At 52.5% G+C, this 13,506-nt stretch overlaps 1 protein-coding gene across 3 annotated transcripts in view; it reads right to left on the reverse strand.

Moving 5' to 3' along the window:
- Window positions 1-7,978: 7,978 nt before the first annotated feature.
- Window positions 7,979-13,506, reverse strand: part of DCLK1 (doublecortin like kinase 1) — a 246,453-nt gene continuing 240,925 nt past the window's right edge. For 2 of the 3 annotated variants that reach the window (XM_053916496.2, XM_053916497.2), the window contains one exon: window positions 7,979-8,770. In XM_053916496.2, coding sequence (XP_053772471.1) covers window positions 8,606-8,770 — 165 coding nt within the window. In that variant the 3' untranslated portion in view covers window positions 7,979-8,605. The remainder of the gene's footprint in view (window positions 8,771-13,506) is intronic. The other variant, XM_053916499.1, reaches the window with a different exon arrangement.

Here is a 13,506-nt window from a genome sequence, read left to right on the forward strand (position 1 = left end):
AGCTGTTTTTCGGGTCAGCGGGTCTCTCTCTCCCTCCCTCTCTCTCTCTCTCTCTCTCTCTGAGAAGTGAAATAACACCAGGGAGAGGAATGTGATTTTTCCCTGGGAGCGGGGAGCTGATGATATTGGCTTTGTGAGTTGGGATTCTGCTGCTTTCAGGGAAGGATTAGTATCTGGCCTGCTTGTTTGCCCAGGGAGGCTGCCCTCTGCTGTTGCTGGGGGTGGGGGTGGGGGGAGGGAACCGATTAGGAACTTGCTATTTCAGGAAATATCTTTAACGGCCCCTCAAGACCCACCACCCTGCCCTGCTTCCCTCTTAGCCAGCCCAGGGGACCCGCAGCAGAGCTGTTTCGTTTTCCATAAGTGTGCCGCATCCTGAGCACACACAGTGAGTACACAGCGGGTCCCCGAGCCTGTTCTCTGGCGTGACCGCTGAGCGCCCATGAGGCCCGGCTCCCTGGCCTCACTGACCTTCAGCCTACATCTTACCAACTCCGAGCCTCCCCGTGTTCCCTAAATGCGGTCCCGTGGCTTGGAATCCCTTCCTCCTGGTCTTCCCGGTCCATTCCTACTTACCCTTCAGGCCCTCATTCTGGGGCATTCTCTGAAGGAAGCCTCCTCTGAACCCCACCCCACCCGGAATCACAGTCAGATGAACTCCCAGCACGCCCCGTGCTTCCTCTGTCCCAGCCACGATGGCGCGGCACCACACCTCTCTACACGCTGCTTTCCCACCCAGGACGCCAGCCGTGGAAGGCAGGGCATAGGTTTTTCATCCTGTGCTCACACCTGGTAAGAACTTGCTGAAAACGGAAGTAGATCACCTGCCCCAGATGGCAGATGGGCGAGGGCATCTCCAGGCTGGACTGCCCTTTGGTACAGGCTCCGGGTCTGTCCTTCCACGTGGCAGGGAACGAGGGGGGCATCTTGACAGTTGGGGCAGGAATGGACAGTGAGGTGTGGGGGTAGGACATTCCCGGGAAATGCCCCTATGTTGCCGTTGGTGGGGTCTCATTAGTCTCCCTGTTCTGGGCAACTAATGCGTGAAGAACGTAGAGAAAGCCCAAGGTCATGCGTGTTATGTCCGTGCTAGTTCACGTTCATGATGCCAGCCGAGCGTCTGCTCCGACTGGTTTTGAGGGACACACTGTCAGACACCAATATTCTTCCTCCTTTTAAACTCTCCCAGGGACGCGCCGGAACTTAAGACTGCGGCAGCTTCGGTCTAAGACAGCCTCCTGCCCCTCCCCCTCCCGCGCTCTCTCCCTCTCTCCTCCTGTCTCCCCTTGCATTTGCTCCTTCTGGGGTTTCCCAGGGAGGACAGATGAATTGCCGTGACAGAAACGGCCACAGATGTGTTTGCACGTGACGGGCGGTTGGCTTGCTGATGGCCCACACGGACCCGCGCCTGCTGAGGGTGGCTCCCCCAAGCCACGATTCGGAAGAACAGCAACTGTGTCTCCTTCCTAAAAGCCTCCCCGCACACAGCTCACAGTAGGTCCTTGGTGATGCTTGTCGAACAAATGGATGCAGTTCAGTAAACCGCTGTGACGTGGCTGAAAGTTGTGGGCTAATTACAGATGGCAGGGAGGACTCCAGGAGGCCTAGTGCATCTGAAGAAGGCCAGGAGCAGAGCCAAGAGCTCCGGTGTGTGCACACCGCCGAACGGGCAGATGGCAGCCGCCCGTCCTCCCGGGAGAGCGTCCACGCTGCCGGCCACACGGTTGCCCTGGCGGTGGGCTCTGTGCTTCTGCACTCTGGACCAAGCATCTCCGAAGAGCCCACAGACCATCCAGCCAGAGGCCCACCGTCTTGTCCTCAACGTCTCCCGGTCCACAGTGAAATACAAATGGACAACGGAGGTGCCCTGTTCTTTCCCCAGCCAAAATGCAGCGCCTCGCATGTCATTGGCACTCACTCAAGAAATGTTTGAATGAATGATTTGAATGTGCAGGCAAGCTGGCAGGGACATCTGTCACCTCGCGGATGGCCAGCGTGGATTTGGCTGGTCCAGCTGGCTGGGCGGGGTCCTTGTCTTCCCCGGGTGCCCCCATCTTCCCCGGGTGCCCCTCCTGGCGCTCAGAGAAATGGCCACCATCTTAAGTTAGAGCGTGGCTTTTTTTTTCTGTTTGAGGAGATGCTCTGAGGCATTTCCCAGGGTGCCCCTTGCTCTGTTTCTTTGACCCATTTACCTCCTTCCTTTTCTGGGTAGAACAAATCCCACCTCTCCAACCACCAGCCATCAGAGTTGGGGGACCCCCTTCCTCCCCAATTTCCTTCCGAGGCAGGAATTTCCCATTTCTCGTCCTCTTTGGTCCCAGAGCTGGCTCACGCATCAGGGTCCACGTTTCGGGTGGCAGGTTTCTGGCGGAGCTGCCACCCTCCTGAAACAAGGTAATGGGCCGTAGGGGGCGATCCCTCGTGCTATTGTTTGCCAGCAGTTGCATCCAGAGTCTGGAGAGGACCCCTGGACCTCACCGCCAGGAGCCGGGGAAAACCAGCCCACGGCAGCAGCCAGACACAGCAGGGAAAGGGGGCTGCTGATTTTATGGGTGGTGGGAGATATACTGGCACCTAGAGGACACCAGGGGACCGGCCATCACTTTTGGTGGCTGCCTTTTCAATCTCCTGGTGTTGGAAAAATCACAGAACAAGGGCTGGACTGGTGGTGCTGTTCTGCAAATTTCTCTAAGGCCAATCTTGCCCATGGAATGCCCGATGGGAAATCAGTATAAAAATGGTAGCTAATTCCGGTCAGGGGTACAGTGCCCCCTTCTCTGGAGACTTGGTGCACACAGGTTGCTAGGATAAACTGGGGCTGCGCTGTATTTTCTTTCTCTGGGTTTCTCCACGTCCCTGGCCCAGGCAGAATGGTAATGTAGGAAAAGGGACATTTTTGGAATAGCTGTTTTTGGATGATTCTCATGAAATGGACCCTCTGCTCTGGGGCACATGTGGGAAAGCTACATTCTGACCGCATGACTAATTTGTAAAGCCTTGCTCAGAGAGACTCCTCCCCGGGAACACAGCTGGGCGCTTCCTTTGTGGGCTGTTGGTGTCAGTTATGAATTGAACCAGAGGGAAACCGTATTCCACGCCGGCCAGGGGGACTGCAGAGGGGCCACTGCAGGGAGAGCGTCATGGAGTAGTTCATACACCGAGTACTATTCTTTTATTAACTTTAAGAACATGGTTTACATAAAAACAGGCAACATCAAAAAGCTCAGTTGATAAATGAACATCATATATCACAGATGACTTCATTCCACATTAACCTACATTTATTAGCTTAAACTGAGAGATTAGGAAAAAAATTGGATCTCATTCCAGCTTTAATCATGGATACAAATCGTTCGAAAGTTCTTTCATTAAGAGTCTCAAAATCAAAAATTAACCTATGCCACCTGACCCATGCAGCAATTGATAAATTCAGTCTTTTCAAAGGAAATATTGAACTTTTTTTCCTGCCCCAAATTGAAACCTTTCAGAAACCTGCTTACATGCATCAAGTCCCTAGCGCACCTTTCAAGTGTGCAGGACCAAAATACTACGTAATTTCACACTCAACTAATCTTTTAATAATTTTCTTTCAGCCAGAATGAAAAAGGCTATTATTATAAATTTCTTAATAAAAATTTTAAAAAGTTATCGAGGATATGACTCTAACCTTGGACTGGTTTCAATTTCTTTTTTATTTTTTTCTGAGAATACATCAAAGATTAATGTCAATGGCAAGTGAGAAATTGCCCCCAGAGAGCAATTCAAGGTCTTTTCCTTACCACAGTGAGTCGGACGGGAAGGAATTGACATGATAGCATCTTTATCATCACTTTTAAAGTCCCACTTTCTCTTAAAACCAACAGTGAAGGTTTGTAGAACCATTATGGACTCTCGATTAACAAAGCCATTCCCAGACAGAAAATACACAATTTTACGTTGAAGCGACACGAAGCGTCTCGCTGCAGTCGGCCAGAAAAGGGTGTTGAGGTTCTCGGGTTTGGTTTCATGGTAGACCTTGCTTTTCTTCCGGGACAAAAAGAAAGAAACGAGATCTCCCCCCGTCTCCAAGGGCCAGATATTGTAAGCCTCACGATCACAACACCTGCCCGTCAGACCCTCCCTCCCTGGAAAGTGATCGGGCCAGTTTCAGCGTTGGAGCCCCCAAAACAATACCAGCAGCAGAGGCTGGGGGTGGGGAGGAGCAAGAAGGAAGGGGAACAATCCCCACGTCCACCAGCGGCAGCGGGAGCCTCTACGCTGAGCTTCCGGTTTCCCACCAGCTTAAGGCCTTTCATGGTGCTCAACGTGTGGCCGAACCTTTGAGCTACGAACACGTCAGAGGCTCCCCTCCACCTCCGGACGTTGTGACGCACGGATTCCAGGCTCCTGGGACGATGGCCGCCCTCGGGACCCCACTGGTTCCTGCTTCGGGTACAAGCATCACTGAGCCCATTTTAAAAGCACATCAGTGCATCCTCAAGGGTTGTGGATGGACGTGCTTTTAAACGAAAATCGTTTAAAGTGTGTTAATTGACACGCGTCTTATCACATCTGAATTGACCAGAAACGGTTACTTTTTGGAAGAATTTTTAATTGCTATTTTTCCCAACAGACTTGAATTGGCTTCATGGAACTTGATGTTTAAGTTAAAAAAAAGTATCCCTTTCTCCTAAAGAGGCGGATATCCGCCCCTTCCTCACGGCATGCAAAGCGAGGGCTTGTCTGAGGGTGCTTCTCCCAAACTCCTAATGCCAGCGGCAGACAACATGCAGGGGACACTGACCTTTGCAATGACCACCTTCAAGTTTTTTAAAATCTGTGCTTGGACAGAAAAGATCAAGTAGCATTTAAAAATGTAATGATTTACAAATTATAGAAAAGCTATGTTATCTACAGTATATACCAGGTGGCTCCTACTTTAACTTTTGGAAACCCACATCCAAATGAATAATTCCATTCAACTGCCATCTTGGGTCTTGGGGCTTTCCAAAACCCTGAAGTTACAATGCAGGCAAAGCCGTACCAGGTTTTTGTTTGTTTGTTTTGGTTGTTCTTTCTCAGGAGAATCGGGCAGAAAACAGAAGGCAATGAACCTTCACTCTGGGTCAGACCTTCAGTCTAGAGTAAACCAGCCCGGGGCACCTTTTTATGGTCAAATTAAAAACCTTTGAAAATAGTTTATCACGGAAATTCGACAGTCTTACCCTGAGAAGGGCTGGCAGGCAACACCATAATGTTGAGAAAGCTCTCCTTGCAGCACGGCCAGGCCACCGCACGGGGTAGAGTCGTCTGTCGGGCGCCCTTGGCCAGCAAACAGCTGTGATTTAATGTGCGTGAGCTCTGGTCAGACGGTAGCTTCGTGACCCTCTGAGCAAAGCCAATTTCTCTTTCCTCTTTTTTTTTCCCCCAACTGAAATATGCTTCCAAGGGTAAAGGACTGCAATTTCAGCCTTCATTCATGTATATATTGCTTTCCTTCAACAGTACCTGACGGGGCTGTTAACCGCAACCCGAGGGGTGGGGCGGGTGGTCCGGGCAGCCCACTCGAGTCTCACTGAATACAAAACACCGCGTATTTTCAGTCGTTTATTTGCATTTTTTTCTCTGCTTATTTTCATGTGCACCATGTGTCAGTTAGGTGAGGGCTACTGTGAAAACATTTCCAACGACTGAAATCTTACTTTTCCTTCTAACGGTCGGGAGCAAAGCACATATTCGTTGATTGTGATGAGTAAAGGGATTTCGGCTACAATGTCTCGGGGGGGAGGGGAGCGTTCATCGATGTGAACGGGTCTCATCTACAGAGGTGAGGTACGTACACAAGGCGAGGAATGAAAGACTCCCTTCTTCACTAGTCTACCACGGAACGGGAAAGTTGAACCTTAAACTTCCCTTGAAAATACCACATGGTTGGTCCTGTGTTGATAAGGGAAAGACAGTCCTATCTACCAGGCCACCACCCTAAGAGCCCGATTAAATACTGAGAAAAAAATATGGCGACATGTGCGGCCATGATTAAATTGATAATTACAGAGATACATTGCCATAATGATACATATTTATTCGATGACAAAATGGAAAAAAGAAGTAAGATCGATTTGGTCATAGGAATTCCTTAAAGAACACCACCACAATTATTTCAACCTCGAACTATCCCAAGAACGTCGTGACAAAAGCGAGGAAGCCAAGCGTCCGGATGCACCCACGTCATCAGCAGGCCCTGTGCTCGCCGGTTAACCCTTCGAGTGCATCCGTGGCGCTCGGGGTCCTGGTAGCCTCATGCTGAAAAGGTGGCGTTCCATCTGGCCACTCAATATTTCTACTGGACAGGCCACACACCACTGTCGATTCGGCATGGACCACACTTCCGCAGCCATGAGCTGGGCTCTCCATGCCGATGGGCCCTGCGCCCTCCTGTGCCACCCTCTGCAGGGCGCTGGGAGACCCTCCACAGCGCCACGGGGTCCCCCACCTCCCAAGATGTGGAGGGGAGAGGCCAGAGCCACGCACTGCAAGTTCTGTGCACTGGGTGCCGTAGTGATACGCGTGATGCCCACAGGAAAAGCAGCAGTTTGGGGAGAGAGAGGAAAGCACGACATGCTGTGGGCAGGTCTCTGCCCACAGGGCCCTTCACACCCACACACTCGGAGTCAGGCCAAGCTCCCTGGCTACTCCAGTCACTTAGAGTAGTGCTTTGCTCGATCGTTCCAGAGAACGCGGTCCTTCCTGACCAGTTCAGGGTACTGGCCTGATGTGGATGCCCTCTTCACACCCTTCCCGGCACTCTGTCCTGTTCCCCCTCCCCACACCTGACTGAGTTGTGCTACTCAGTGATGTTGCGTGTTGCTGTCTCAGGCTCTAAAAGGGGGGACACGCTTGATAAAGAAGCTACTGTTTACCTGTCAGGGAAATGCAGACCAAAGAAATTACCTACATGTAGAAGAGTGAAAACTTGAGAAAACCACGATGCAAAAACCATGACATGTTAGGATCTTAAAATCTACACTGAGAGATCCCGTAGTTTAGGAGTCGAAGAGTGAAAGGCAGCCACTGAAGGCCAATGTGTATTCGACAACAAAGAACTGACTAGAGAAAGGTCGAAGACCTGCAGATACTGGAATATGTTCAAAACAGAGACAGGAAATGCTGTTCAGCCATCCAGGCACAAATTTTACAAACTCATTGCTTCTCCGGGATCACACACTGAGCTCAGGGGACCCCGCCCCCGTGGCCAGCCTCTTCCCTAAGCACCCCGGTGACCGTGCATTCCAGAAGAAACTCACGGTAACGGGAGTGACAACTCAGGTCCCAGACAGGACTTGGCCAACGGAGAGGAGAGGAAAACGACAGGTCCCTCCGGACAGCTTCAGACAGTGGTCTACGGAAAGGTCACCTTAGGAAGGGAAGTGGTAGCCCAAGACGCACAGCTTCCTGTCCTCCTCTCCTGCTCTTCCCGGGAGAGTGTGTGTAGGTGAGCTAGAGGAGCACAGGGAATGACCTCGCCAGGGCTCACTTCCTTTACAGCCTTGTTAGACGCGTTCTGGGTCGTTCTCTCACTGTGCTTTCTCCTCGGCCACCCTGCAAAGCCCTTGGCCTCTCGTCCCCCGCGCCCCAGCCTCCTACGTATGGATTTGACACTCGATGCAGATGTCACACTGAAGACTGCAGTGTGTGAGCAAGCAGGTGACAAAAACACCAGGACCTTCCTCTCTGTGTTTGAAATTCCAGCCCTAGAGAGCACCTGGCAATTTATTGCTCTTTTCCACCAGTTGTTGGTTGTTTTTTTTTTTTTTCCCGGAGATGTCCCAAACTGAGACCCTCCCGGACCAAGCGCGAGCCACGGTGGGAGACTTCCCGAGGGTCTGCGCTGGCGCTAGCAGCAGCTGAGGTGGAAGCAGCATTTCTGGGGCATCATCAGCACATCTTCGTAAGGGGGCAGTTGGGGGGAGGGGGCACCATTTTCTTTCGGGGAGCAGGCTGTTTGCCACGGACCCAGTTCCCTCTACTCGGGCTGCAGGACTCACGGCAGCCGACAGTCATACCTCTAACGAAAAAAGTCCCTTTCTTAATGGGATTACGAAGAAGAAACGGGCGCTTATGCCTAATTATGAGCCTGCCACGGTCTAAACCCACAGAAGAGGACAAGCAAGCTCTCACTCTGGGGGCCTTTCTCGTCCAGATATCTCAGCATCCAAAACCACTCCTTGATCCGCAGCAGCATCAAGACACGTGTGTATATGTGGAAGGCCTGGACGGCTGCCCAGGGGCGTCCGCCCAGCCCATGCACTCAGAGGGTTAATGTGTGCTTGTCACACCCCAGCCTGACTGAGGAAAAAAGTCATCGATTTTAGGTTTAAAAATGTCGCCAAGTCGCCTTAACCCTCTGAGGCCCCTGTCAGCAGCAAGGGACCATCTCTGCAAACACCCGTCACGGGCTGGCTCAGCAAGGGGAAGTCGCTACAGATACCAGAAAACACACTCTCTCTTCCGCCACTCTCGCTCGAGTGCTAGACGGATCGGATGAAACTGTTTTACATAAATAAATTTGGGGAAAGATCTCCGAGTCTCAGAGGGTTAAGCCAGGACTTGGAGCACAGGGGTCTCGTTAAAAGGGCGAGTTGGGGGAGCGCACGGTCTCGGAGGAGCTCGGGGAGTAGTCTTCGGACTCCGAGTTGAGTTCGGGTGGAGCTGGCTGCGCCTTGTACCGGCTCCTCACATCCGGGTGGCGTCTTCGTCGGAAAACCTGCCTCTCCTTATCAAGAGCGGTGGTCTAGCAGGGGCATAAAATGAGAAAGAGGACAATTAGGCCAAAGGAAATGGCACCAGACACTCTTCCTGAAACTGCCTGAGGTCAGAGAAATAGGCCGGCCCAGTGAACTTGTCCCCCAGGGCAGCTCACCTTTCTTGACAATAGTTACCCACTGTTGGGGGGCTCTCAGTTCCCCAAGATGCACTCTAAGAAGCCCCCAGTCATGGCATCAGCAGGCACAGGCAGGATGGATGATGTCCTAGGTCCCACCCCTCCGAGGCCGCACCCAGACTCCCCCCAGCTCTTGACCATCTCTTGCCTCCAGGGCCCCCAGGCCAGCCAGAGGGCCCTGGTGGACGGGCCCAGGCCTGTGGTCCGACTCAGGAGGACACCAGGCAGGGCCTCCTTCATCCACGCTCAGCTAAGCAGCTCCAGAATGAGAATACAAGGTGAGGAAGCGGTCAGACAAGGAAACAGAGCCACATGCTCCTCCCGCTGTGTTAGCACTTCCTCCTTTCCAATTGTCTCACTATCTGCAGATGAGGGCGTGGGGCTGATCGCAGGGAAGAATTGTTTCAATTTGAATGAAACCGATGCCTGAAATGGAAAAGGCTCTGAATGCAATTAAACGGAGTGGAACCCTTTGCAAGAATGTTACTTTTTTCCAAAGTTCATTTCACTCGTGGTGTGCAGTCATTCCTGCAAAAGGGATTCGATTCTGTAGGTGCTCTGACCGCTGCTCTCGGTACCGTATTTTCCCTCAGTTTATCTCTGGGGCGTGCTCTCCAGCCAGGGCTCTGCACACTGGGAGCACCTGCCTTCATTACAGATTTAATGGGTGCGGGAGGGACAGGCTGTTAAGGAAAAGCCCTACCCAGAGGGCTAGGCAGCAGGTACAAAGCCTGAAGAAAAATACAGAGCGCATATAAAAGTTGAAGGCGTCCTGGTTTGAAAGTCCCTCTTTAAAAGGATGTAGCCTGGAGGTTATTCCGCTTTTAAGAGATTACTTTTCCTCCACAGGGATATCGACCACCATTTTTCCTCTTGAAAATTTCCTATTAGCTTCTTCAAAGAACAGAGATAAATTTATAGCCGGCCTGGCTCAGAGAACAAAGTGAAAACTGAGCCCCCCGCACCACTGCGGCGTAGTACGAGGTCAACGCTAACTCGGGGGGCAGGCCAATGAAAGTTCCCAAATGCAGCAACGAAGACCCAAGAGAGGCGGTGCTGGGGACCGGCACGCAAATGGCTCTGCTGGGCTTGGCTGCGCTGCCGTAAAAACTGTCCACAAGCCGAACAACAGGCTACGGACTCAACGGGGAGGGCGGACTTGAGTAATTCACTCCTGTTCCCCTAGACTGTCCGTAGGACGGCTCAGTCACAGGCTTGGTGAAATGTGGGTTTCATTCTTCCACTTGTCAAGGTTTCAGGACTCTCCCTGAGGACGCGGCCCTTGGTCTGAGACCCACTGACTTCATGTTATTTGCAGCATCATAAACCCGAATTCCTAACTTTATTTAAAACACTATAAAGCCACCACACATGGCATTGTGCTTTCAGAGCTCACTAAAAATGTTCTGTTCGTGCAGACGCGAGTGTTTGTAAAAGAACAGACATGCATTTGGTCTGACTTACATAAAAACCATTCTGTAGCTAATTCAAGAGTCATATAAACTCTTCTCTTGCTCATAAAAAAAAAAAAAATTCTATTTCTACCTTCCTGAGAAAGAAGAAAGCCCTCGGCCTTGGGCTGGACAGAGGCTTTCTGGTGTGGGGAAGGAGAGCTCAGCGGGCTCGCAGCCAGGGCTTCCGGGTGCTGCTCTGCCCATCGCTGGCCGTGTGAACACTTGGTTCCCAGCTAATGGAGGAGCAGGCTCCCCACACTCCCTCCCGGATGTGCTGGAGGGAAAGAGGGGTGTGCAAAGGCTTCCTACGTGGTGAGGATCCCCAGAAACAGAAGTTTATTTTCTTTACAATTTGATTTAAGATATTGTTTTAAAATTAAGGAACTGCAGGCCAGAGAAAAACAAGGCAAGGCAAAGCTCACGTTAGAACTTATCTCAGAATTCTTCTCCCCAGTCTCACCTGCACCGTCTCCATGGTTACCTCCTCTCCCAGAATCTACTCAGTGACAGAAGCCACGCTCTGGGCTTCGGCCACAGAAACAGGCCTTGTCTCCACAGAGACCGTAAATGCAGAAGCTGGGGACAGGGCTGAGGGCACACCCATGGTCCCCGTTTCCCTTTCACCTTCCCACACCCCTACAAGGGCAACCCTACGCTCTTCCGCTCTTCCGTACCTGTCCCCCTGGCCTGTCCCTTAGCAGCGGTCACTTCTCGCCACCCCTGCCAATTTCTCTAGTTAGCAGCTTGGTCGGTGCTCACCTCTGTAGGTGACCCTGGGCTCCCACTCCCGGCGCTTTCACCCGCGCGGGGGCGCCAGGGACGTCTTGGCAGTTGTTTTGGAAACACACTGTGGCAGGACCCTGTGCCAAGGAACCAGGGCGGGAGGGTGGTTTCTGTCGGACTCACAGATGCTTGGAATGGAGAGTTTGTCAGGCATTCTTTGTCCACCCTCTGCCTTTCCCGGCGGGGAGCTGAGATGCAGGCACATGGAGGGACTTCCCTGTGTCTCGTCGCTGCGTCAGGCCCAAGCAACCTCTTCCCATTCGCCCTGGGGTCACCTGACCCAGAATTCAGCGGAGCCCCGCAATTCAGGGCCTCCCTCCATCTCCATCCGTAGCCAGACTACGCTTTGGGGAAGACACCACGGGCAGCGTCCAAGGCCGCAAGACCAGGCTTTCCCATGCCGATGGCCCAAGATCCCCTGTCGTGGTCTGCAAACCAGGGTCCACTGTGTGCCCAGTCCTGTTCTGGAGCTGTCATCTCCGGGGGAGACCTGGGCCGAAGGACAGAGGGGTGGTCTCCTGGCCACCCAGGTCTCTGCTGTATTTATTCTCCAGCGCTACACGGTGAAGGTGGAGGGCTGCCGACAGACTTGCTCTCAAGGACGTCCCAGCGGATGCCGCAGTCCCCAGGCCCCTCCTTTCTGCTTCTGGCTCCGAGGACTGTGGGTCGTTTTAAAACTTCTTCCCTCCCTGTGTCCCCAAAGCCTGCTGCTGTCACCACTGTGAGTCCTGACTGTTCCATCACCGTCTCCCCTGCCGCAGTGCAGCCGCGGCGGAGGGCAAAGTGAGGACACCCTCCCTGTGCTTTCCACGGTTCACCACACACAACAGATACTCAGCAAAAGTGGTGGCTTTTGAAGAAGAGGGACGTGCAAGAGAGGTCGCAGGGTTTCCCGCCCGAGCACCCACCCGCCGGTCCACCCGCGGCCGACAGGTCCATTACCCTCAGGTCTGATTTATTCACAAGGCCTCCAAGTCCAGCTCCCAACATGCTCACAAAAAATACATCCCGCGTCCAGTTCCTGTTCCTATTCGAAACGATCCCGTCACACCAGCAGACTCACTGTGGCCCATCTGATTTGCTTGCACGGCAGCCACTTACTCCGTCTAGGGTGGCTGTGCCTCAGTTTCTCTTTGGACATCCTCCCCCACACCGTACTCTGTGGCTCCAGTGACGGTGACCCTCTGCCGGGCTCTGAGACGGGGCCGGGCGGCTGGTGACCCAGGAGCAGAGCAGAGCTCACCGAGTTCCTCAGCAGCTGGGACCGGCAGGGTGGGCACCCGACCCCGTTAACAGCTCGCAGGGGACTTCTGCTGAAACTTCCTATTTATAATGGATCCCGCTTTGGGGAGGATGTTGGGCCGAGGGCTGCTTCCCACAACCTGGTGCCACAGGAAGCTGCAGACAGAAGCCAACACCACAGGGAGGCAGAGGGCGGGGATGTAAGGGAACCAGCGCCGACCACCTGCTGAGTCTGTCGGCCATTACAGCCAGGCCTGCACTTGGCGCCGTCCGGGATTTCTGCAACAACAAACTTCCTCCTGGCTGAAGCCGGTTTGGTTTGGATTTGGATTTGAACTTGCCATCAAACAGCCGATGCCGGTATCCCTGTGCATGCCCTTTAGCCGCACTCACCTCCGCATCTCGGCTCAAGGCCTCCTTCCTGCCTGCTCACGGTCATCTGCTTTCCCAGATTCCACCAGCTGTCGCCTCCCACGTGACCCCTTTGCTTTCTGAACTCCTCAGGCAAGCGCTGTCTCGGCCACTCTTGTCGCTTGTTGCACACAGGGCTCTGATGACCCTTCCTGGGCTTCCCCCCCGCAAATCCTCGCCGGCCTCTCCGTGGTGGAATCCAAACTCCCCTGCATTCCCAGAATGCCAAGCTGACTGCGGCACGCCTATTAGGGACTTACTGAATATTTCTTAATTAACACACAATTAAATTTTTTCAGATGATGAAGTATTTCCTGCATAACAACAACAAAAAAGAACCCAAAGCAGCTCTGTAATATGAGTAAGAAGTTGAAAGGATTATGCGTCCGTGTTTCAGACTGTGATTTAAACTTCGGATACGACTCAACGCGAACGTTAAATAAAGTCGGTACTCTCTCTCTCACACGTACGCATCACTCACAACCACTCGCTGCAGGCCAGCGCCCATCAGCACCGTGATGCGCAAACCTTTAGACTTTTAATTGCGGCTATAAAATTATGCTCAGTTTAAGTTTTACAGCTGAATTCTGCAGCCCACATATGTAGGACAGATGAATTCAGCAGGAAGATAGAACAATGGGGTTATCACATAACCTTTAAAAGGCATTTCTATTAAAATATATATATATATTTCAA

This window comes from Desmodus rotundus, chromosome 13 (assembly GCF_022682495.2).
Source record: "Desmodus rotundus isolate HL8 chromosome 13, HLdesRot8A.1, whole genome shotgun sequence".
Taxonomy (NCBI): Eukaryota; Metazoa; Chordata; class Mammalia; order Chiroptera; family Phyllostomidae; genus Desmodus; species Desmodus rotundus.